This window comes from Stegostoma tigrinum, chromosome 11 (genome assembly GCF_030684315.1).
Source record: "Stegostoma tigrinum isolate sSteTig4 chromosome 11, sSteTig4.hap1, whole genome shotgun sequence".
Classification (NCBI taxonomy): Eukaryota; Metazoa; Chordata; class Chondrichthyes; order Orectolobiformes; family Stegostomatidae; genus Stegostoma; species Stegostoma tigrinum.
In genome coordinates, this window is record NC_081364.1 from 26,164,086 (window position 1) to 26,191,456 (window position 27,371).

General features: G+C 39.4%; 1 protein-coding gene across 1 annotated transcript in view; it reads right to left on the reverse strand.

Moving 5' to 3' along the window:
• nup210 (nucleoporin 210) overlaps window positions 1–27,371 on the reverse strand; it is a 119,739-nt gene that overhangs the window by 71,330 nt on the left and 21,038 nt on the right. The window contains exons 5-10 of the mRNA XM_059649854.1: window positions 21,077–21,227; window positions 15,363–15,495; window positions 8,941–9,099; window positions 6,127–6,195; window positions 4,043–4,149; window positions 2,964–3,104 (exon numbers count right to left, since the gene is read on the reverse strand). Coding sequence (XP_059505837.1) covers window positions 2,964–3,104; window positions 4,043–4,149; window positions 6,127–6,195; window positions 8,941–9,099; window positions 15,363–15,495; window positions 21,077–21,227 — 760 coding nt within the window. The remainder of the gene's footprint in view (window positions 1–2,963; window positions 3,105–4,042; window positions 4,150–6,126; window positions 6,196–8,940; window positions 9,100–15,362; window positions 15,496–21,076; window positions 21,228–27,371) is intronic.

The window sequence follows — 27,371 nt, forward strand, 5'->3', positions numbered from 1 at the left end:
TTACCTCGACTAGGAGGAGGAGAGGTGGGCCTCAGCTTAAGATTTAAAGCCAAAAGGTGATATCACTCACAATTCAGCACTTTCTCAACACTACACTATAGGTCAGCCTACATGATATACTCATTTCAAATGGGGTTTTATCGTGACTCAGAGGCAAAAGAACACTGAACTAAATAAAAAGTGAAACAACTGCGGATGCTGTAAAAAAACAAAGTTGCAGTAAAGCTCAGCAAGACTGGCGGCATCTGTGAAGAAAAAAAAAATCAGAATTAACACTTCTGAGGAAGGGTCACTGGGCCCAAATTGTTAATTCTTTTTTCCTTCACAGATGCTGCCAGACCTGCTGAGTTTTTCCAGCAACTTTGTTTTTGAACAGTGAACTAAGACTGACAACTATGTGTGGAAAAAAAATGCTCGCAAGTCCCACAGAAAAAGTCTTTAACAGCAAGTTTCTTTTAACTCAACATAGAAACACTACAAAATATTTTATAATTTTATATTTTAAGCTCAAGAAAGGCACAGGAATTTAAAGGTGCTTTAAACTGGCACCCGAGAAGTGACAGGTCACAATTTTAAACATTTATTGTTCTACACTAGTATGGAACACATTTTATTATCTAATCTTCAGTATGTATGAGGCATCAAATTTTATTATGTATATTGAGTTGATGCATCTGGATTTGGTGGCCTTCTGCACATTCACAGTATATAATCATAGAAATATCCAAGTTCTAATGTGAGCGATGGATTTAGTGTTTTTGATTGAAGTTTTTTTTGTTAAGAGAAGAAATGCATTTTGCTCTAAAACAACAGATGCAAAACAGACTTGTGATCATCTCACTAATTACAAACAAAAATAGCAGGTCTGACAGCACCCGTGAAGAGAAATCAACGTTCTCATTTTTGGGTCCCATGACCCTTCCTCAGAACTGATGGAAGCTGGGACAATGTTGGCTTATGTGCACAAGATGGGGTGGGGGAAGAAAGAGGGTAAGAAGTAAACGATTGGTGGGGATATAGCCCAAAAGAGAGAAGAACAGTTAGACAGACAAAAGGAGTGGGTAACAATCCGGCTAGGAGGGTGAATAGCTGTTAATAGGGACTGTTAGTGACTAACAAAATTGTGTAATGGCGGTCCTGTGTGATAACAAGGCCTGGATTTTGGGTGTGGGGGGTGGGCTTGGGGCCCAGGACACGGGAGTGTTCAGATCCTAAAATTATTGAACTCAACATTGAGTCCACAGGACTGCAGCCTGCAGCATCCTCAAGCAGAAAATGAGGTGCTTTCCTTCCAGCTTGCATTGAGCTTCGCTGGAACACTGCAAATCTGTAAATGTGCAGAAGTTACATCTTTGGCGAATGCAGGGTAAGTTATCATGGGGCTGTTGGGGGTGGGGGGGGAAGTGAGGGAAAGAGAGATAGAGATGCTGGGGGTGAAAGAAGAGACCAGGGTGCCCCAGTGGGAACAGTCTTATGATCTTCTGGGTGTGGATGCTGGTGGAATGGTAGGTAGGGACAAGGGGCGTCCTATTGCTGTTGTGAGAGGGAAGACAGGGGGTGAGGGCAAAAGTGCAGGAGAGGGGGCAGACCCAGTTGGCAGCCCTGTCAACAAAGGTGCTGGGGAATCCTCGAGTGAGGAAGGCAGTGGATATTTCAGAGGCTCCCTTGTCAAAGTTGGTCCCATCGGAACACATGCGACAGAGATGGAGGAACTGGGAGAATGGAATGGAGTTTTTGCAGGAAGCAGGGGGTGAGGATATATAGTCCAGATAGCTATGGGAGTCGATGGGCTTATAATGGCTATTAGCAGCTAGTCTATCCCAAAAAGTAGAAACAGAGATGTCAATGAAGAGAAGGGAAGAGTCAGGGGTTGGGGTGTTGGAAATTGGAAACAGGAAACAAAATCAAATCAACCTTTCCAATTCTGGATGAGTGGGGGAAGCAACACTGATGATATCGTCGCGAAATCAGAGAAAGAGTTGTGGGTCAGGGCCAGAATTGGACTGGAACAAAGAATATTCCCCCACATACTTCATGAAGAGGCAGGCATCACTGGAGCCCATGCGCGTACTCATGGCCAACCCAATGATCCGAAGAAAATGAAAGGAGCTAACAGAGAAGTTGTTCAGGGTGAGGATGAGCTAGGCCAAGCAGAGGATGGTGGTGGCGGGTCTGAACGATTCAGGCCTTTGCTCCAGGAAGAAGCAGAGAGCCCGAGACCATTTGGGTGGGGGTTGGACATATAAAGGCATTGCATGGCCATACTAAAGAGGAGGTAGCTGAAGCCTGCCAACTGGAAATTCCAAATCTGGCGTAAAGAATCAGAGGAATCATGAATGTATGCGGGCAGGGACTGGACCAGGGGAGAAAAGACCAAGTCAAGGTAGGAAGACACGAGTTCTGCGGGGCAGGAGCAGGCAGAAACAATGGACATGTGTCCGGGCAGTTAAGTTTGTGGATTTTTTGGAATGAGGTAGAAGTGAGCTGTGCATTTATTCCTTACCCCCTCCCCTGACTCTATTCTGCATGGAAACTGTCATTTTCCCAGCTACCATCAGTTCTGAAGGAGCGTCACCGGATCTGAAATGTTGACTGAATTTTCTTCGCAGATGCTGCTCGACCTGCTGAGCTTTCCCAGCAACTTCTGTTTTTGTTTCTGACGTACAGCATCCGTAGTTCTTTTGTTTTTTGATTTGCTAATTACAGATCCGGCTCCAAAACGGAAATCATAAGTCAGTTGTCAAATCTTATGAAAACCTTTTTTGCTGTGAAGTTCAGAGGTTCTAATTGCCAGAAAATTAGCAAGGATATAAACTCTTCACTGAATTAATTGAAGAGAACACTAAAACTCTAACCAGCTAAGGCACGACATTTTGCACATTGATGGGTTCTGTGTAATTCCTCATCGCTAAAGGCAAAATTGTCATTACATTGCAAGGAGTTACAAAATCATAGCAACTGACCTGAGAAACCACATTGGTTAAAGCAGCATCAATTATAGTTTGACCATTCTTCAGTGCTTTTACACGATGATATGATCCATTCACAGATGTCTCCAGTATTTCGAAATACTCTTTTGGGATTTCGGTATTAATTCGGATATCCTACATTACCATAAAGAAGTTGTTTGGCATAAAAACTTAAATGCAAACATGAACAACGTGCATGTATTGAGTGCTTTAAAATGGCCATAAACAATAAGACCAGATAGAAACAATTTTTAAAAGGTGGGAATTTTCAAAATGGAACTCTGACACGAAAACAATGCTTGTTACAAAGTCTGGTAACGTAGGGCAACTCAAACTGTTACAAAGCTTCCTCAGTTACTCCAAGTTATTTCTCAAAGAATTTGATTAACAAATATTTAACAGAAAGCAATAGGAAAACTCCAAATAAATAACTGGAGGATAGGCACAGTCCAGGAGTTAGTGTGAAAATATCTCCTCGTTCAGTGCTTTCATTTTTCTCGTTTCTGTTAGGTCATTTTACCTGGAGCAATAACACTTAAGATTGAAACAGACCTTCAAAATTCTTTCCTTACTTTTTTGATGTTTCCAATTTTTGCAGAAAGATTGTTTCATCAAAAATAAATTGGTTTCAAAGTTCCTTTCATAATTTAGGGAAGTAGATTTATTTGATTAGCACTTGCTGAAACCATCATAACCTGAATGAAGCATAGAGCTATTACAAAAGGAATCAAAGTAGTGGCTTGTCACAAGGCAAAGATTCCTCAACATTTGGCAGGATGATTTTGAGCTTGTTTCATGAATGTAGCCCTTAATTCCATCTCCATTCACACATTACTCTTGACTCTGTGCAAATGCCAACTAAGTAATTCACACTGCAAAAACTATAAAGTTCATGATATCTAAAAGGCTCATTACTAAATGCCAGCTCTGAAATTCAATAATTAAAAGCATACAGCTTCACACTTTGTGACTTGAAAAAGGCAAATTTAACAGATTGTAAAATGCTGCTGATTTCATCAGCGGCCAAACTCCCTCCACTCATTATGCAAGTAGATTTATCACGTAATACTTACATCAGATAAATACAGTTTGTTACTTTCTTTATCATATACTTCAATTGTTAGACCATACACTTTGCCAGTCTCCAAAATCCATCTGTCTCCAGGGTGAACTGTAAAACCTGTGACATTAAAAAATATGTTTATCATCTTCAATACAATAATTTTCTCAGCAGACATCCAAATGAGTGGGCAGCTTCACAATATGAAATTCATAAAGTACTTCCGCCTTAAAATTTTGCATCTTTAAATATAAACTTTGGATCTTGCCGTAACTTCAATCCAGACTTCACTGGTTTCTTTCACCGACATAACAAAGGAGACAATCCCAGATCGTGAAATGAAACTGTGAGCAGTGCTGTCTGATTGCAAATGTCCAGCATTGCTGCAAGCTTTTACGGGCAGTGAACATTATTTGGCATGCCAAATGAACTTCCCAAATTGCGGCATGGAATGCTTCCCTCAGCCCCAAAAATATCTGAACTCACTGTAAGCTAGGCAGTTCCATATACAAGTACAGAAGCAGGCTTTTCAACCTTTTGAACCTACTTTGCCACCCATTGAGACAAAGATTAATCTGATTGTAAGCCAATATCTGCCTCCCTGCCTACCCTGAGAACCTCTCATCTCCTTGCTTAACAAGAATCCACCTATTTCTGCCTTAAAATTTTGAAGAAATTTGCTTTCAACCCCTTTGCAGGAAGACAGTTCCAAAGACACTCAACCTTCAAAATTTTTCTTTGCTTCATCTCCATTTAAAACAATATGGAATTTGTCCAAAAAAGGAAGCATCCTCAGCACATCCAACTTGCCAAAAGCCCCTCACTGGCAGAAGAAAAAAAAAAAAATGGTACAAGCCAACTTGCGCCTGATATCATCGTTTTCTGTAGTTTATTTTTTGTTGCTGTGAGGACCTCAAAGGTCCATGCATGGCAGTAGCTTCCACAGGTGAGAGCCATTCACAGGCATTTACAGGTAACTGTAACAGCTAACTCCCATAATTATCAATTTAGCAATTTATTCTTTACTAAAATGATTTTGTAAATTTAAGTAAACCTGCATTTGTTGAAACCAGTACTGATTATTATGTTATTATCGCACTGCCTTATTTGTTCACTAGACTGGTGGGGGATATATCTCTCTCAAGTATGATTCAGATGGTTTAGTTGAACTGGATGTTTGATAGGATTCTCAGAATTAAGAAATGGATGGAATTTAAACAGAATCTTCTACCTGAAAACGGATTGATCAATTGTCCTCAACTTATTGACTTTTATTGACCACTGTAACAAAACCTCAGCAACTGTTTCAGAAGGTTGTCATAAAGTCTTTGATTAAGCCCATCTATCAATGACATACACTATCACAGGCTGGAGCATCCAGTCTGAGACACATATCTGGTCCATTTCCAAGGTAGGCTGAAATAGGCAAGCCAAGCAGACAACACATCATACTATGAAAGAAAATGTATTAAATCGAATGGTTAACCCTGCTTAAGCAGATAAAAGGATAATCCTTTTAATTTCCCTCCAAGTGGCTACAGGACACAATTACTCAGAACTGGAGAAAAGGACAAGGTTATGATTCATAACGCTATAATCCCATGAAGCCATGTGGCTTTCTTGGCTGCTAAGAAGATATAAAAGAATATACGACAGTGATAATAAAGTATTCATTTACGTATTACTTTATTTCAACATATTTAAAAGCCTAATTCAATCCTAGTACTAATAAAGGTTTAAAAATAAATACATATACCAAATATGCAGATGTAAATACTCAAAATTTGTCTTCAAATTAGTACCATTTGGCTATAAAGGAAATGGACAAAGATCAATTCCATTCCTAGGTTACCTGATAATCAAAGAACAAAATTAAGATAGCCTACTAGATCTCAATTCCACCAAACGTACACATTCTTCCACGAAAAAACCCTATCCACTGACAATGAGACACAACTTCCAAATGTATTTTTTAAAAATATTTTTACATGTGAATCCCAATAACCAAATAATTGACAATACATTTTCAAATTCTAATGACAAAGAGTTGCTCAATTGATAGCTGTCCCACCAATAAAAGTTATTTTGAATACAAACCTAGGTAACGTGGCTCAACAACATAAATTGTGCAGTTTGGCAACCGGGATACACCTTGCATACGAATACCTAAGTCATTTGTTAAGGTCAAGCAAGTTGAAAACTGCCAATCTATTCTCAATATGAATTATTCTTAAATTTATTACGATAGAAATAGTGAAAGAGATTGCTGAAAAGCAGGAGATTGGCACCAGGTAACTTTGTTTGCTTGAAGAGCCCACTGCAGGTATGATGGGCCAAATGGCCATCCTCCATGCCATAACAATTTAAGTATTTTATAGAGATTGCAAACAGTTTATGAATATTATACAATATCCACTAGGCCTTGTAGTCAACCTGACAGAAAAGGGCAATTCTTTAGAGAAAGATTATGCTCATCAGTTCTAAACCTCATTCCAAACTTGCTGAAATGTGAGAAGATTTAAAAGCAAAAGCATCTGGTACAGTTTTGATGTTGCACACCTCAGGTTGTTTTCAAATTCCTTTGGGGTTTCTACAAATTGTACTGCTTTAAGACAAATAAAAAAAAAAGAGGTATAGATGCAATTCTAATGGCCCCAATTTAAAAGAAAACAGACTGCGCTGTGTTGTCACAGGAGCAAAGAAATGATCCTTACTCCCGAACTCAGGAAACAAAAAGTTGCGAAGATCTAGCAATCAGCATAACATTGTTTGCTATTTTTCCTGACACCAATTCATTTCTGCCCTCGGGTGAAGGCAATCATCAAGCGTTGAACAGCTGTGATGTCAACTAACACAGTAAGCAGCCAGTGAAGTATTTTCACTAACAGCAAACTGAAGAGTTAACAGCACTTTCAATTCCTGTTTAAATTTTTTGACAGTGAAATAAGCAACTAAAATCAAGTGGAAACTAAAATAAAGATAAAACAAATGCTTAAAAAAAACAAAAGAAAATCACCATGTAAGTGAATCATAATGGAAAAATCTAACATTCTATAAACAGAAAATTAGATTCTCGAGCCAGTAATTAATATGAAATTAATGCATAATGCAAAATAAAAATCAAAAGCCCATTCAAAACAGGTGCAGCTTTATTTTAAGAAACATTCAATACAAGATTGGACTTTCTTATCAATTCATAGGTTTTCCCAGTGGCTGTACTCAGTGGGGATGCTAATCACATTCTTTAGGAAAGCTGTAGAATTATTTTCAGCAATTTCTGGATTTCTGCAGTACTATGTGTATCTGTGGAATGCACATGCTGATGTCAGTTTCACTGAAATAATGATGTTTAAGAAACTTGACCATTTAACACTGTTGGCAAATAATGTTGTTCTTGAATTCCTGCAAAAAGCAGTCCTCTCAAAAGCAGACTATGGTTCTGTTGAGCAAAAACTGGTGCATCATTTACATCATGCATTAGGTAGGGACAAAAGAAAACAGAATCCAACGGTAGACAACATGTATAGCGAGCCTGTGAGACAGGATGGCATCTACCTTTTGATGGTGTTTATAGAATGCCAGTGTGGAAGCAGGCTATTTGGCCTATCGAGTCCACACTGCCCCCCCAACGATCATCCCATACAGACCCAAGTCCCCTACTATATCCCTGTAACCTTGCAATTCCCACGACTACTTCACCCAACCTACACAACCCTGGACATAATGGGCAATTTAGCATGGACAATCCACCTAACCATAACTGCAGGCATGCAAGGAACCTGAAATGAAACATTTCAAACATATCACAAAATTATATTTTGATATTTGACAGAACAAATATAGATATGCAATCTTTCCTTCTTGCCCTCCAACGTTGAATTTTATATTGACCAATCCAAAGAAAGGGACCAACTGGAATAACATTATGTTCCAATATCTGGTGTCCTGTTTCTCAGAAACCAAAATTTCAATCATCGGAGCACTTTCTGGGTTAATTTATGTAATTTTACAACAAATACAAATAAGAGATTCTTGTTCAATACTAGATTGGAAGTTAGAGCCAGAGACATTTTACTCAGTGGGACATTCAATGTAGAAGTCAGAAATAATTTCTTAGGGAGAGTGGGTTGTTAAAGGCTCAGCTGAGCACAGTTGAATAGACGTTTCGAAAATTGAAATCACATGCAAGGTGTTGGTTGGAGTTTGCAGAGGAACAGCTTCAATGAACCAAGAAAGATGTTCACTACTGGGAATTAGTTGAAGGTCAGAATTAGCAATAGACAAAAAGTGGGATGATAATGTATGAGCTTAAAAACTCAAAGGCTTTTGTTTTTGAAAAAGCATCTCAAACAAGATATTGCGAAGCACTAAGACTGGCATCTTAAACAATCACCCTATAAGGCCCGCTTTGCTAAATAAACTGAAAATAACCAATTACCAAGCACATATATCCTTATGAAAAGTACAGTTGGATATTGTCGATATGCAAGTGTTCAAGTTGCAGAAGTCCGTTATACTGCAAACTGAATATTAAATACAGTATATTAATTGCCTTTACATGTTATAATTCCTAAATAAATTTATTGTTCTGTTTTATTATTGAAAACACTACTTAGTTGCATTAAATGCATAGAAATTAGTATCACAACTGCATAGTATCTGTTGTCCATCAAGGATGACACAGAACACAAACATGCAAAATAAGCAATTAAGAAGGATCTATTAGCTGTAAACATGCCAAAGTTGGAAAAACTAGGCAACTACTGCTTTCTGCATAACGGGTTCATCAAAATGTGGCCACGCCATGCAAGTATACTCAGTGTCATGTTGTATTGGGTTGATTATAATATAATGAGCACGTTGTTGGCTTTGAACATTCTGCAAAATGCCAATCAAAACAATAAAGGATACTTTTATGCATCAGCACCAGGTTTGTTTGTCCATGCTGCAGTGCAGTTACTGTTGATGTGGCTTGCTTCAGTTTTCCCACAGGTTGATTTGCATCTCCCCCTGGACTTACCATGCTATTCTGCAGTTCTAATTCATACTGGTCAGAAGGCATCATTAATTCTGGAAAAGAAAACAGTAACTTTAGCAGGTAAATTTAAAATTGCGAAGTAATGCACTTGGCTAGTTAAGGAGAGTCTTGGATGGCAATGTTTAAATGGAAACCTCATTCCTGCATAGATAGGAAAACAAAACTCCAGCTGGATGGAAGGGAGTTTCTCTTCAGTGCTTCCTGCTTATTGAGGTGTAATCTGAATGTTAAAGTAGTTTCTCAGTCCTAGAAATTGATCAAAATAATGGCGATTCACAATATGATGAATGATACTTAATTTAGACAAAATCTCCTTTGGAATTTGGCTGTTAAAGGTTGGTTGGTGTTGATTTTTTTAAAAGAAACCTCATTCAGAAGTAGAGGTCAGCGTTTTTTTCCTAAAACTGATACACATTCAAAATTTCACCAGATGACTATGAACCCATGATAGTAGTGGGAAGACATTTTATACTGTTGGGTTTAAACAGGTTTAGTAAGCATGTCAAACCATTAGTTTTGCTTCAGTTCAGACGGTAACCAAACTTTTCTTGAACTGTATTAAAATGACAATAGCTATTGAGTCTAGAAGCAAGTTTAGGAGGAGATTCAGGGCAATTTAGGAAACAAGTCACCTCAGTTTAGCTGATGAAACTCAAACCAAGGAAGTCTGGTTAATTATAACAACCTACAGATGAGAGGAAGTTTAGGCTCTAAGATTTGTGCAAGAGTTCATGTTTCCAGATTTGCAAAGGATACATCAAACTGCTTCCCAGTTTATGGGGAACAACCTAGGAGGAACCAGTTGGATGCAAAATTGGCTGGGTAATATGAAAACGAGAGTAATGGTTAATGGATATTTACCAGGCTGGCTAAAGGTTTGTAGTGCAGTACCCAACGAGCCAGTGTTGTGACCCAACAAAGTAATGATCTAGATCTGCGTTTGCAGGGGACATTTTCAAAATTTGTGAATGACACAAAACTTGGAAGAATTCTAAACCAAGGATCACAGCATAGAACTCTAAAAGGACATAGACAAATTGTTGGTGTGGACAGATAAGTGATAGAGGAGGTTCGATGTAGAGAGGTATAAGGTGATACATATTGGTAGGCAGAATATGGAAAGACAACATAAAATAGGGATACAACTTTAGAAGGGGATACAAAAGGACCTGGGTCTGGACTGCACCGATCACTGCATGTGACAGGACAGATGAAAAGCAGTTTAATAAAATAGTCAATATTCTCAGCATTCATATTTGTTAATAGGGACATAAAGTACAAGAACAAGGAGGTGATGTTGAATTTGCATAAGGCACTGTTTAATCTCAGCAGGAGTACTGTGTACAGTATTAAGTGCCACGTTACGAGAAAGATGAAAATGCACTGGAGAGCGTGCAGAAGCAAATTTACAAGAATGGTTTCAGGGTGCGGACTTCAGTTCAGGATAGATGAGAGCAGGTGGGACTGGTCTGTTTAAAGAGAATATAGTTAAGGATGATTAGGTTCAGCAATTAGAATTTTGGATATTTGATGACCAGCAGACGCAACAGGCCAAATGGCATCTTTTCATGCTGTAAAATCTCTGACTCTAAAGTCAGGAGAAAATTAAGGGGTTTTCACAATTATGAACAGGCTTGACCAAAGAGATAGGAAAGAAAAATTCCAGCTCATGAAAGGTGGAGGATTTGCATAAAAGGGCAAATTTGACGTGAGAAAACATTTTTTTACACAGCAGGTCCTTAGGGTATGGAAGTTTGGTGGAGGCAGAATGGAGACGTTCAAGAGAGATTGATGATTTGGATACAAGTAATTTTGTCCAAGGATCTGAGACAAAAAGCAGATTGGTACTAGCTAATGATGCTTATTTGAAAGCCAGTGTAGGCATGATGGACTGAACAGCCTCTTTCTGCAACGTTAACACTTCTGTGAGTCTGAGAGGTAGAACCAAAAAGAACTGAGATAGAGATTTCTCAGGACTTGAGCATCTGTAATAGTCATTGTCAGGAAATCTCCTGAACCTTTGTTTCATGGTGCTGCAAATTGATTCTAATTGTCTCTATATTTAGATAGTTCATTTAATTTTTTTTTTGCGTAAACGTTTCTGTTCAGTCATTCAAGTCCGTAGGGGTGCGTGCGTGGTGACAGGGGGAAATAAGTAAAATAAGTATCACTAGAGATGAAGTACAAGGGAAATTAATTGGACTAAAGACTAAAAATCCCCAGGACCTGACGGTTTCATTCAAGGATGTTAAATGAATGCAGCTACAGAGATGGCAGATGCACTGGGAATAATTTTGTAAGTATCCTTACATGCTGTAAAACTGCCAACATTAGGCTTAATCAATAAACGAGACCACAAAACTGGGCCAGAGATAATGGGAACTGCAGATGCTGGAGAATCCAAGATAACAAAGTGTGGAGCTAGATGAAGACAGCAGGCCAAGCAGCATCTTTGGAGCACAAACCAGATCAAGCATCCATCGCTGGAAAATGTTAGGACCCCGTATAAAAGGATCTAATTGCAGAGCATTTAGAAATACACAGCATTTTGAAACAGATTCAGCATGACTTCATGAAGGGGAAAAAATGCCTGATAAGTTTATTAAAATTCTTTGAGGAGGGTAACAAGTAGGATACGTAAAGAGCCAGAAAATGCAATTCATTTGATTTTCCAAAAGGTATTTGATTAAGTACTGAATAAGGTTAACAGCTGAAGGTGCTGGGGGTATTAAATGAGCATGGACAGACTAAATGAGAGATGGGATAAAGTGGCTTATTCAGGATAGCAAACCTGTAACCAGTGGAATGCCGTCGGTATTACCGTTAGTCTAACATTATTTACAATACCTGCATTAATGAGTCTGAATATATGTTCAAGTTTGGTGGGAAAGACGAGTGATAAGGATGGCATAAATACCCAGCAGAGAGATAGTCGGTAAACAAGTTGGCAAAAACTTAGCAAATGGAATATATTCTGGAAAAATACGAGATGATGCACTTTAGCAGAAAAAGCAGAGGAGACGTACAACTCTTAAATAGGAAAGACTGCAGAAAGCTGCGACCTAGATGGACTGGGGGTCCTTGTGACAAAAATCAAAAAGCTAACATACAAATTTAGTATGTAATAGGGAAGGCAAATGGAATGCTGGGTTTTAATTCCAAAGGAATAAAATAAATAAGGAATTCTTGCTAAAATGAAACAAATCAGACCACATTTAGAACGTGAACAGTTTTGGGCCGTCTTATCTAAGAAAAGATATACTGTCATTGGAGGCAGTCCAGAGAAGGACAACTGGGTTGATTCCAGGTATGGAATGGGCTATTTTATAGGGACAGACTGAATGAGTTGGGCCTGTACTCATCAGGTCTTGAAAGAATGAGCAGTGACCTTATTATAAGACACGAGTCTTGGGCAGCTTGACAGGGCAGATGCTGACAGGCTGTCTCCCCATAAGTCAGGAGTTGAACACTGGGGGCATAATGTCAAAAATAATGTGTTGGTCATTTAAGACCAAGATGAGAAGGGTTTCTTCTGCCAGAGGATAGTGAATCTGTGGGATTCTTCTCCTGCACAGGGCAGTTGAGTCTGGGTCATTAAGCACATTGAAGGCTGAGATACACACATATTTAAACCAGTTAGGGAATCAAAGGTTACGACGTAGGAAAGTGGAGTTAGATCAGCCATGTCAGGGAATAGAACAGCAGTTCTAAATGGGCTAAATGGCCTACTCCTTCTCCCATGTCTTAATTGCGACAAAATATACTTCATAAAAATCCATTAACTTGTTTCAGGACTTTTGTATTTCCAGGGATCAACTATATGACTCTTTGAACTGTTCCAATATTGAATTGTACCTATTGTGTTTCAGTGACCAGAATTAGACATCTCAGAATTGATGAATGGTGTGGAATACCAATTTTCAAACATAAATATCAAGAATAGGCCAAGAAAATGGGCACAATTCCAGAATAACTAAAACACAAATCTGGGGGAAAATGTCAGAAGATACTTCCTAAAATGAGATTTGATTACTACAGAACAAGAAGTGTTCAGGTAGAATGGAGAATGCAAAAACAGAACATAAGAACTGATTGCATAGGGTTCTATAGGCATATAAAGGGAAGATGATTGATGAAAGCTAATTTAGCTCCCTTACAGTTGGAAATAGGGGGAATTTATATTAGGAAATAAAAAATGGCTGACAAACTAAATTCTACTTTACTTGTCTCTTCACAAAGGAGGAAACAATTAACATACTATAAATGGTTGGGAACACAGGGTTTAGAGAGAGGGAGAAATGGAAGGAAACCAGTATTAGTAAGAAAATGGTGTTGAAGAAATTGACGGGAATGAAAGCTGATAAATCCCAGGGTCTGATAATCAACATCGCAAAGTATTTAGGAAGAGGCCCGAGAAATATTGGATGCATTGGTGGTGATCTTCCAAAATTCTTTAAACTCTCTAAGAGTTCCTGCAGATTGGAGCATAGCTAATGTAACCTCACTATTTAAAAATGGAGACAGAGAGAAAACTGGGACCAGCAGGTCTGACGTTGGTAGGGAAGAAGATGCTCAAGTTCATAATCTAGGATTTTATAGTTGAGCACTTAGAAATAATGGTCAAAAATCAGACATAGTGAGCATGGATTTACAAAAGGGAAATAATGCTTCATAAGTTTACTGTAATTCTTCAGGATTAACCAGTAGAGCAGATCAGGAGAACCAGTGAACATGTTTTACTTTATTCATTCATTGGAGGAAGGCATTGCCAGCTAGGGCAGCATTTATTGTCCTCCCTAATTGCCCAATGGGCAGTTCAGAATCAACCACATTGTTATGGGACTGGAGGCACAGTCAGCCAACACCAGTAGGAATGGCAGTTTTATTCCCAAATGGACATTAGGAAACCAGATGGGTTTTTCTTAACAATTGGCAATGATTTCATGGTCATCAGTAGACTATTTCCAGATTGTTACTGAATTCAAAATCCACCATCTGCCACGACAGCATCCAAACATTACTTGGGTCTCGGAATTAACAGCCTACTGGTAATACCATTAAGCCATTGTTGAATGCTTTTTAAAAGTCCAAATGAGTAGGCAAAGTCCCACACAAGATATTTGTGCGTAAGATTAAGGGGCGCAACTGTATTGAAACAGATAGAAAATTGGTTAGAATACAGGAAACAAAGAACAGAAATAAGTGGGCCTTTTCTTCTGACTGGCCGGCAGCGGCTAGTAGGGTATAGCTACCATTCAAAATAGGTGTTAATGATTTGGATGAGAGAACTGAACATAATAAACTCAATTTGCAGACAACACCGAAGTGTGATTGGGACAGGTCGAGCAAATGGGCAAATGCATGACAGAAGTAGACTACGGATAAATCAGAGGTTATCCAGTTTGATACCAATAATAGGAACGCAAATTATTATTTGAATCACTGTAAACTGAGAGGGGAGAATGGTCAGCGAGTCTTGGGTATCCTCGTACACAAGTCAGTGAAAGTGGGTGTGCAGGCACAGCAACAGTAAAGGCAGTAAGCTGTACACAGGCTTTCACAACAAGAGGATTCGAGTACAGAAACAAGAATGTCTTGCAGCAATTAGGGAGGCCACAGCTGGAATATTGTGTGCAGTGCTGGTCTCCTTATCAGATGAAGATGTTCTGCCACAGATGTAGTGTAGCGATCATTCACTAACTTGTTTCCTTCGATGGCAGAACTGACAACCGAGTCACTTAGGACAGCATTCACCGGGGTTTACAAGAATGGGGAGGGTTTAGATGCAAAATGTGTCTTTGTGTGTGTCTGTCCTGAATTAGAGGTCACAGTTTAAAGGATAAGGGGGTAAACATTTTCAGATTGAGAGGAGAAGAAGAAATTTCTTCGCCTAGAAATTGGTTAGCCTGTGGGATTCTAAGCTACAGAAAGTATGTGAGGTCAAAACCATTGTGCATTTTCAAGAATGAGATGGATATAACTCTTGTGACCACAGGGATGAAGAGGAGATATATATTAGGGAATTGAGCTCGATAATGAGCCATGTAATTGAATGGCAGAGCAATCTTGTGGGCTTGAAAGGCCTACTCCTGCCCCAAACTTCAATGTTTCTTTAAAAAGCTTGGATAATATAAAGGATCAAGTGTGACTTTTTACTGGTTAATGGAAGACTATATTTAAATTGCAATTTTATGGCTAGAATGTTACAGGCTTTTGATGTATTTATGCATGCAGATTTGATGTTCACTGTTACTCAGGTTTTAACAAGTCCACAATGTTTAAAAGGAGGACAAACCTGTGATCTTCCCTTGTCTTATCTTCTGCACCCGGTAATGAATGGAAGTGCCCACCATCAAGTATATATCATAAGCTGGATTCAACATAATGTTTTCAAGGATAAGAAGCCGTACCTCTGCTGCTGGCACATTCTTGTAAACAAGGAAAGACAGAATGAAAGTTTTAAAACTCCATACAAAATCAAAAATACTTAGCAAATATCAATTGTGATATTTTGCTAAGCAACAAAATTTGTAAAGAAGTCACAAATCGCCTTGCATAAATGCACAATTAGTGTTGTGAATTTATAATTTTCCAAACTTTTAGCGCACTCTTTAGGAAATTTTTTGCAATGGCTGTGCATAATTTTCAACTGTGAGAAACTCTTAAGGAAAAATAACAAATCCTAAATAACAGCACACAAACTGAAGAAAATAATTTCTTCACATCTGATATTGCAGCATTGAGTTACTTTTTCCTCGACATCTGCAGTACATTCTAGAACAAATGTCAAGGTCAACTTTGTACTCGTTTAAAAACAAAATGAACAACTCATTTTATGACTAAAGATCTTCTCCGCTATTGGGTAAAATAAAATTCTGCACATCCCAACACTACAAAAAAAACTTGTCTACACAAGGAGATTAAGCACTTGACTTCACTGCCATTTGGAAAAACTGCAACATGCAACATCATTTTTCCAATGACATCAATTTGTTGTTGAGCCTTCAAACACAACACACGTATCAGTCCTGGACAGTGTTGCAGAAGTTGCTCAGGATAGGTGTCCAAGGTACAACCATTTAGATCTGGTTCATCAATGGCCTTCATCCATCACAAATATCAAAAGCAGGGATGTTTGCCAATGACTATACAACATTCAGCACCATTCATAACTTCTCAAATACCGAAAGAGCCAGTGTCCAAATGCAGCAAGACCTGGCAATATCTAGACTTGAGCAGACAAATGGCAAGTAACAATCACACCTCAAGTGCTAGGCAATGACCATCTCCAATGAAAGAATCCAACTACCTTGACTGTCATTCAATAGTATTACTGCAGCTGAATCTCCCACTATCAACATCCCAGGGTTATCACTTTATGAAGTGAACTGCTATGCAGACACTGTGGCTACAAGAGTTGGTCAGGAGTTGGGTAATCTTTCGCACATAACTCATCTTCTGACTCCGTAAAGCACGTACCCGGTCTACAAGACAAGTCAGGAGAATGATCTACAATTGCTTTGATGAGTTTGTACCAACTAAAAAAGATATACAACAAATCAAAGATCCTTCGACAGAACATTCCAAACTTGTGACATCTACCATCTAGAAGGACATGGGTGGCCCATTTATGAGGAAACCAAAACTGCATGTTCCCCATCAGGCCGCACACCACAAGATGTCAAACTACTGAGGAATGTAAAAACTGACAATAAGAACTCTTCTATAAAAAGGAAGAGAGAGACCAAAAAGCAAACATGGGACCCTAGAAAATAAATTTGGGGCAAGACAGAACTCGGAAACAAGGAAATGGCAGAGGAGTTAAACAGATATCTTGTGTTTTTGTGTTAATGATTTAATGTTTTCATGATTTAAGATATTATGAACATTCTATTAATACAAAAAGAATACAGAGGAGGAATAAAGCACCATTGGCATCACTAAAGTAATGATCAGTCATTAGCATCACTGTCTCAAAGCACCAGGGACTGGGTTCAATTCCAGCCTCAGGCGAATTGTCTGTATGGAGTTTGCACGTTCTCCCTGAACCTGCATGGGTTTCATCCCACAATCCAAAGACATGGGGGATTGGTGGACTGGCCACGCTAAATTGCCCATAGTGTCCAGGAATGTGCAGACTAGGGATTATCCATGGGAAATGCAGAGTTACAGGAATAGTACTGGAGGAGGGGTACTCTTCAAAAGAATCAGTGTGGACTTGATGGGCCAAATGGCCTTCCTCCAGGCCATAGGAATTCCAGCAGTATTAGACATGCCTAACAGGGATGAAGACAGATTAATCTCCTCTCTTTGATGGATCCTAAATGAACGTAGCTACAGCAATAGTGGATAGACTTGCTGTGCTTTTCCAAAAATTGTTGGATTCTAGAGAACTATCAGAGGATTGGAAAACTGCTAATGGTGACATCCCCATTCAAAGTAGGACGAAGATTAAAAAGCAGGTAACCGGAGGATGATTAGCCTAACACCTGTTGTTGGAGAAGTAATAGCAGCACAAGGGGAGGCAATGGTCTGGCAGCATTTTGGCTCGACTATTAATCCAGAAATTCAGCTTATGTTCTGGGGACCCAGATTTGAATCCTGATGTGACAGGTGATGGAATTTGAATTAAATTAAAAAAATGTGCTATCCTCCGCTGGTCTGACCTACATGTGAATCCAGGCCGACAGCAACGTGGTTGACTCTCAACTGCCCTCTGAAATGGCCAAACGAGCCATTCAGTTTTATCATCTGCTGTGAAGTCTCAACCAAAAAAGTGAAACTGGGCAAACCACTCAACACTAGAAAACACAATGATGGAAACAGCTTTGTTAGCCCTGCAAAGTCCTCTTTACTGACATGGGGGTTGTGGCAAAATTGGGAGACGTGTCTCTCAGACTAGTCACACAACAGCCTGACGTGGTCATACCAATGGAATTATAACTAACAGACAATGTCCCAGACACCACTATCACCATCCTTGGAGGTATCTTATCCCACTGGCAGGGCTGATCAAAGGTGATGACACAGTGGTACAATAATCAGGAGGACGCTGCCTGGAAGTCCTCAACAGTGACTCTGGACTCCATTTTGTCACACAGCTTCAGGTTGAACATGGGCAAGGAATTGATGACCATGTTCTGTCCTCCCTCAGCTGATGAATCAGTTCTCCTCCATGTTGAGCAACACTTGGAGGAAGCATTGAGGGTGGCAAGGGTGCAAAATGTACACTAGATAGAAGATTTCAAAGTCCACTATCAAAAGTGGCTCATCAGCAACACTAGTGATCGAGTGGATCAGGTCCTAAAGGATTTTGCTACTAGACTGGGTCTGCAGCAGCTGGTGAGGAAGCCAACAAACTGGGAAAAGTCATACTTGTCATCATCCTTACCAATTTGTCAGCTACAAATGAACCTGCCAATGACAGTATCAGTAAGCGTGACCACCACACAGTCCCTGTGGAGACAAAGTCCCATGTTCCCACAGAGAATATCCTCCAATGTGTTGTGCAGCATGATCACTGTGCTAAATGGGACAGAATTCAAACAGATCTAGCAACTCAAGACATGAGGCACTGTGGCCTAACAGCAGAATTGTACTCCAACACAATCTGCAATCTCATGGCCCGCATATCCCCTACTCTATCATTACCATTTGGGCAGCAGGTCAACCTTGGTTCAATCGAGTGCATAGGAAGGAGTGTGCCAGGTGCCGTACCAGATGTACCTCAAAATGAGATTTCTATTTAGTGAAGCTAACTAGTAGGGCGTGTTTATTTTAGTACCCACATTCACAAAGGAAAGGGATGATGTGTACATAGTAATCCAAGGGGAGCAGTGCGAAATATTGGACAAAATGATCATAACAAGAGAGGAAGTGTAAGGGGAGTTGGAATCCTTGAAAGTGGATAAGGCACCAGGGGCAGACTGATTGCTCCCTAGAATGTTGACGATGGTCAGCAAAGAAATAACAGATGCTCTTAAGATTTCTTGCACATCCTCATTCAACACAAGGTGACATGCTAGAGGACTAGAGGAATGCAAATGTGGTTCCATTGTTTAAAAGTGCAGAGGAAATTCCAAACAATTGTAAACCAGTTCATCTTAGTTCAGTGGTGGGTAAATTGCGAGGATCAATCCTGAGAGTGCTGATAAACTGTCACCTACAGAGGCATAGGCTAGTCAGGGACTGTCAGCATGGCTTTGTTCAAGGAAGGTCATGCCTTAAAAATTTGATTGAATTCTCTAAGGAAATGACAAGGAAGATTGATGAGGGTAGTGCAGTGGATGTTACCTACATAGATTTTAGTAAAATATTTAAAAAGGTCCCACATGGCAGACTGGTCATAAAAGTAAAAGCCTATAGGATAAACTTATGTGGAAAACTGGATTCAAAGTCAGCTTAGTAGCATGAACCAAAGGGCAATGGTCAATGGCTGCCCTTGCAAATGACAATGTGTTTCAAGTGGTGTTCCACAGAGGTTAGTGTTGGGGCCCCTGCTGTTTGTTTTCCACATTAAGAAGTTAAACTTGAACATGGGGGCTTGGGGGAGTGGGGGGTTAAACTGGGAAATTTGCAGACAACAAGAATTGACCATGTAGTATATGGTATAAAAGGATGGCTGTAGGCTCCTAAATGAAATGGATGGGTTGGTAGTGTAAGTGTAAGTGTGAGGTAATACATTCAGGGACATCAAAGAGTCAAAACGGAATACACTGACAAGGTTGGATGAACTAAGAAATCTTGGTGGGCAAGTGGACAGGACACTAAAACATATTAGTATGGGTAGATAAAGTTATAAAGGTGGCATACAGAATGCACTCTTTCATTGTCTTCTACATCTCTGCCAAAGTAGGGATACAATGAAGAAACTGTACAAGACACTGGTGATGCCAGAACCGGAGTACTATGTGCAGTTCTGGTCACCACATTACAGGAAGGATGAAAATTGCTCTGGAGAGAGTGTGCAGAGAAGATTTACTAGAATGTTTCCAGGGCTGCAGATTTGGAGCAACAAGGAGAGATTGGAGAGGTTGGGTTGTTCTTCTTGAAACACAGAAGGCTGAGGAGTGACATGATTGATGTATATAAAATTGTGTATAGACACTCGTGTTTGTAGAAAGGTGAAAAAATCCAGGGGTCATAGATTCAAGCTAAGTGGGAGAAGAATTAGCAGGGACATGCGCAGCAACGTTTTTTTTTAAATACAAAGGGTAGTGAATATCTGAGTTGATGGTGGAGGCAGAGACTCTACACACTTTCATAAAATACCCGAAATGCACCTTAGGTGCTCTAAGCTGCACTGCTGCGGGCTGCATGCAGGAAGATAGGATTAGAAAAAGCACCTAGGTGTCTTTAGATCAGCAGGGACAAAATGGGCCAGGCAGTCCCCTTGTGTGCTGTATTGTTTTTATGTTTACTGTACGTCACCAGACCCAAAACTCAACTCTGCTTTCTCTCCACAGATGTTGCCAGACCTGCTGAGGATTTCCAACAATTTCTGTTTTTGCCACAAAGACCAAGTTACCCAACTGCAGATCCAATAGTACTTTCACTATTACAGATGACTGGAAAAACAGATCTACAGCATTGCACACTTATGTTTTAGTGAAAGACTAAGGAGCTGGGAGCATAACATTAAACTTTTGTGGACAAAAAAAAAGACATGCACTGAATTACACTTTTTTAAGCCAATTCTTTTTGCACCAAAGCAGGAGAGAATACAATTGACATAATCTTTGTATAGGATGCATGAAAACATGTATCAATATGTTGCCATTAGCCATGTTTTACAGACTTAACTCTGGAAAATGTAAATTTGGGTTTTTATACACACCAAGGTTAACATGCCTCAAAAACTGGATTGAAAAATTAAAATAGCAATGATAGTCATTGGGGCAAATGGTTTAGTAACAAAAAGCTCAAAATATACAGCTTGCCTATTTCTCAGACTTGACCCAAAACTTCTAAGAATAGAAACAATTTATGAAATGATAAATTATAAATTACCTTGTAAATTGCTTCTTGTATTTTTCCTTTCAACTTTGAATTGCCAGTCTTCATTCCTGACACCAAAATTGTATCCCCTTGTTTGCCATGCTTCTCCATCTCTGATATGTAAATAGGTGGTGTATAGGTAGATTCAGAAAACTTAAGTATCCTGCAATAAAAGTTTCTATTACTTACACAAAACACTACTTTTCTACAATAAAGAATCAAAGGTAGACCAACTCTCAAGTTTTTATAACAGCTGAGTCACGAATTGAAAATACCTAGCTCATAATAATTGTCTCTTGTCATAACACCAATTCTATTTCTGATGCTAGACAATAGCTGAAGGCTCAGTTCTAGATTCCTAAATCTGCTTCTCCATTAATTATTTGATGGTCAGTCTTCCCTAATACATTTTGAAAAAATCTAACCAAAGGGCAGGGGGTGTGTGTCTAAGGAATACGAAACCATCCGATGTTGTAAAAATACTTTCAGCAGCTAAAATGAGATTCCTGTTTAAATATTCCATTAAATATCACTGAATCTCTGTATAGTACTTATGCATAAAGTGCTTAGCAAAGTCACAAATATTAAATCCTTGACAATTAATGTCATGCAATCAAGATTACTAACATTAATCAACAAGACATTAAGTGGTAAATAAATAGTGCACACAAGCCACCATAAGTGATTCCAACAGAATTAATTGATACTTAAAAAATGCTCAAACTAGAATAAGTATTAATTGGGATAAATATGCTCTGCACCCTTTAGCAATCAGACTTCATTAATGGTACTGGATCCACTGTTATTCATCATTTATATCAACGACCTAGATGAGAATTTGGGAGGTATGGTTACTAAGTGCACAGACGGCACCAAGATTGGTGGTATAGTGGACAGTGAAGGCGGCTATCCAGAATGCAGCAAGATCTTGATCAACTGGGCCAGTGGGTTGAGGAATGGCAGATGGATATTAATTTAGATAAATGCAAGGTGTTTTGATGGGTCAAACCAGGGCAGGACTTACACAGTCAATGGTAGGGCCCTGGGGAAATCTCAGAATCCCTACAGTGTGCAAACAGGACCTTTGGCCCAACAAGTCCACACCGACCCTCTGAAGGGCATTCCACCCAGGCCCAACCCCCGACTCATTTAACCTACCTAATTTAAATGCCCCTGATCATTTTTGGCACTTTAGCATGGCCAATCCAACTAATCTGCACAACTCTGGGCTGTGAAGAAACCCACGCAGACGCAGGGAGAACATACAAATTCCTCAGACAGTTGCCCGAGGCGGGAGTCGAACCTGGGTCCCTGAGGCTGTGAGACAGCGATGCTAACCATTGAGCCACCATGCCACCTGAATGTTATACAACAAAGAGATCTAGGGGTACAGGTTCGGAACTCCTTGAAAATAGAGCCACAGGTAGACAGGGTGGTAAAGGCAGCTTTTGGCACGCTTGCTTTTCATTAGTCAGAGCACTGAGTATACAAATTGGGACATTTTGTTGCAGGTGTACAAGAAGTTGGTGAGGTCACATTTGGAGCACTGTACAGTTGTGGTCACCCCAGCTAGACGACATGGGTTTCAGGTGAGATGCAAGAGATACAAAAGGTTCCATGGGGGCAATTTTTTCAAACAGAGGGTGGTGAGTGCCTGTAACAGGCTGTCAGAGGTAGTGGTGGAAGCGAGTAAAATTTCGCTATTTAAAAAACATATAGCAAGCTACATGGCAGGAAGAGGTATGGCAGGATATAGACCAAACATAAGCAAATGGGACTAGTTAAATTGTGAAAACTGGGCAGCATGGGCAAGTTGGGCTGAAGGACCTGTTTTTATGCTGCAGATCTCTATGACTAACAATAGCGACTGTCATGTACTTATGGCAGAACCAAAATCAAGTACTAGTTTACAATGGGTACTTCTAAAAAGTGTAGCAGGCTACATTTCAGGACAGATTCATCAGATAACAGAAAAATCAACAACCAAAAAATTATGGTCACTAAGCCTGCCTCACATTACAAATTGAAAGCTCATCAGTGCCAAGCACTTTTCGGCTCACATTACCTCTTTCACTAACATCCAGCAGGGTGAAGCAAAAAAAAAATCACTTTTAATTTCATAGAAACATGCAGACTAAGTAGGAAAAGTCAGCTTGACATTCATTCTGAAAGATTACCCATTTGAAACTGGAATCATGGTAAACTGCCGAGATGGACTTGAACTTTAAGGGGAAAATCATGCTTTGTGCATGAACAGCAAAAAACAGAACTCAAAGCAATGATGAACTACGAACAAAAACAAAAAGGTGCTAGAAAAGCTGAGCAGGTCTGGCAACAGTGAAGAAAAACCAGAGTTAATGTTTAGGGTTCGGTGACCCTTCCTCAGTTCTGATTTCTGACATTAACTCTGACTTTTCTTCACTGATGCTGCCAGACCTGAATTATTCCAGTACCTTCTGTTTTTGTTTCTGATTCGCAGCATCTGCAGTTCTTTCGATTTTTATTTAATGATGAACCATGGTGTGCCAAACATTTATTTGGCATGGAAGCAAAGGTTGGCACTTAACATGTCTTAATGATAACTGCAATATCAGACTGAATTGCAGTACAACAGCGCATGGTGCAACAACTGCCCTTTAAAGCAACTGAGACATTGGCTGATAGAGGTCATTGTAGTACCAGTAGTTGCCTGAAGGATGAAATTATTCTGCATGCAGTTTTGCGGCTTATGTGGAAATCATTCATTGACAGTATGAATATGAACACGTAATAAATATTTCCTTTGTAATCTGCTAAGGATAAATTGGTAAGGGACTGAGCTCTGACAGCCTTTCACATTGGCTTCTTAACAAGAAAATCCATCTTCCCCATTTCAGCTTGGATAATTTCAACGAGTTGCAATCTTAGTCATTTCACCCTTCCTTGAGCTCAATGAAAGAATTTGCACAAAGCAAGGCTTGTTAAATCCAATGGAAAACATCAGGTGTGACAATCCAATGGGGAAGAGCACAGCACTACACCACAATTTAGAACATATATCACGGCTCCACAGGTACATAAACTCTGCTGGATCAAAACATTTAGATCAACATATTGATAAAACCTATGCAGGAAAATCTTAAGACAAAATATTTCTCACTTATCTGTGAGAATTGCTTTATGACTGACCTGTCTGGTGGGGGAAAGTAATTACAGGTGCCAAACAATATGTCCAAAGACATGGTGAAACATTGATAGTGTTACCCTTTCACATGCTCTAGATCAATTAGTACAAGTACAAAGCACATCCTTTTTCTCGAATACTGATTTAATCTTTGCACAACCTCTTCAGAAGTGGTTTGAAACTATTCACATTTATGTGGCATAATCTTTTGAATGTTTTATTAAAGGTGAAGTAATTATAGGTGGATCAGACACTTTAAAAGTTTCTCCATAATATTATATCTGCTCTGCTACAACGACACCACTGATGAAGCAGCAATGCAAGGACTATAACATGACAAGGAGCAGGTACGGTAAAGACCTTGAGGCAGTCACAGTCAGAACTAGTTCCGTTGGAAGTAATTGGAATGGTTCTTCCTCGACCACAGAGAAAGGAGCTGTCTGTTTGAGGCATCTCTGAAGAATGAGATCAAGGCAGAATGCCAGTACAAGATTACGAGAGATTTAAAACAGCATGCAGAGATTTTCAGGTTTGAGAGACTTGTCTGTTAGAAAAGAAAACTACAAGTGAGGGGTCATTTAGAAACAACCTCAAACACACTAGGAATTGAATAACTGCACAAGAGGGGCGAGTTCCAAAATATTCAAGAGTTACACTGTAGGATAAACACATGTTCATTGGGATCAAGGGTGAGGTGTGGACTGAGTGACAACCTTTGTAAGCAAGGGCAGGCAAGATTTTCTACTGCCCAGTTTTGAAGTTTATATGAATATGCATTTAAATTGTAAGCAATGAGTTCAGGCCCCTGGAACTCATTGAATAGTGTTTCATCTACAGGAAGTAAATGGCAAGAGTTAGATGGTATACACCAGCTGTGTAAAAAATTTACAGACTTGCGAGTCATTCCATGACCATGTGTGCAGGAGGTTTAACTGACTTAGATGTCCAAATTTCACCCCGAAGTAGCAGTGATGTCACTGTAGTGTATGCATGAGATTGCAATCTTTGTACATTGTGCATGGTGAGATGGCCACACTGCTGTTAAAAAGACAGCACGGGCAGAAAGGGAATGAATGACTCCCAAGCAGAGTAAAAGCACCAAACAAATACTGCATGAATGCTCTCAGTCCACCTCTAACAGATTTTCTATTTTGGATACTGCTGGGGGAGATGGTTTCTCAAGGAAATACAGTCAGAACCGAGTCCATTGCATGGACACTGGCTCAGCTACTTAGGGCCATTTCTGAGGAAGATGGTACTTGGCAATTCAGAGAGGTTGCACCCCAGAAGGGCTAGGATCAGTATCCTTACAGGATCATTTGCTAATACTGTGGGAGAGGATTTAAGCTGGAGTGGCAGGGAATATGGAACTACAGTGGAGAGACAAGAGTGAGGGAAACAAAACTGGAAGTGTCAGATAGAAAAATAAAAAGCAAAAGTAGAAGGCAGAGGAAATGCGGGTTAGCAGAAAATCAGGGCTGCAAAACAAAGGTGTAAAAATATCAAAAGAAAGGCAAGTCTAAAGCTATAATAACTAATTGTATCGAGCATCTGTAATACAGCAGATGAATCAACAGAGCAAATATTTGTACATGGATAATTAAAGATGTTAACTGAACTTCCAAAGATATTGAATATTTGGAAAGAACAAAGAAATGCAAAAGGAGATAGGGTGTTGTTGTTAGTGAAAGCTAAATATCAGTGCAATTGTGAGAAAGGATGTCAGCACAGGAAATATGGATGTGGAACTGATCTTGGCAGAGCAAAGAAGCAACAAGGGTCAGGAAGTATTAGTGGGAACTGTCTATAGACCTTCAAACGGTTGAGGTAAGGAATGATATTGAACAGGAAATTAGAGATACATACATCAAGGAGACTGCACCAAGAGTAATTTTAATCTACTCAGACTGAGCTATCCACAATAGCAAAAACACAGTGGTGATTTCATTCCTGAAAGCCCAAGATTTAAAAAAAATACATTGAGGAACCAACTCAGAAAAAGGTGATCCGAGATTTTGTTTTCTTCCACAAGAAGTGGTTAAATTTATAAACTTATGTGAGAGGTCTTCAGGAAAATGTGACCATACATGGTAGAATTCTTCAATGGGATAAAAAGCGAAGCTTCCCAATTGAAAACTAGGTCCTTAATCTAAGCAAAATGAAAATGGATTCAATAGCCAGGTTATCTTCATTAACAGACATGACAGTGCACAGACAATGGTTAATATTTAAAAGAATGAATGTAGGCACTACAAAGTTGTGTATTCCTATGCCTTAAAAGGAACATAACACAACAGGTGGCCCTGGAATGGCAGGTTTACCATACAAGAGTTTGGATTGACTGAGCTTGAATTCACTTGAGTTAAGAAGAATGATGGCAGCAATCGCGCTGAAATGTAAACAGTGACAGCGTTCGAGAGACTGGGTGCAAGTGTTGTGAAGTTGGGTAGAATATTTGTGGATTGGGAGGCAGGAAGTTAGAATGTGGTGTTTGTAAAATGTTAGTGGGTAAGGGTTGAGTGATCCCTTTAAAAAACCATGCTTCCATGCTTAGAGATGTAAAGTGGATGTGAGCAGCAGCTTGAAGGTAAACAGAGAGCTCCTAAATTTAAACAGTTTTATTGAGTGGCCATACAGCTAGCAGACTAAGCAGCAGTTTTGTTAACAAGACAAATTTTGAATTTAGCCTATTCGAACCAGGCACTTAGAGACCAAAAACCAATTAAATTTAATTGCTACAAAATTTGTATGTCATCAAGGGTATGAAAAGTGCTAACTAGGCGAAGACAGGGCAGCTAACTGCCATCTGCCAGAGTTAACAATTCTCAGCTCACAAGACAGAATTATTCACTCTCACAGTCGAAGTCTTAGAGAAAGCACCATCTAAAGTAAAGGTACCAATTAAAGACGTTACTTGGTACAGCTATTTAATATTCCTGAAAGAAGGATTGGTAGAAGAGGCATAGAACATTCCAGAAGTCACATAACCAGGCTGTAATTCTGAGAGAGTAAATTCTATGTTTTTTTTTATTAAAGTAAGTGGAACGTGTATTCATTGGAACAGCATGCTATTAGAGTCTTGTTTTATTCAGAAATAGTTAGAAGGGGTTTATTTGGTTTGTTTATAGTTTAGTTAAATTGTTT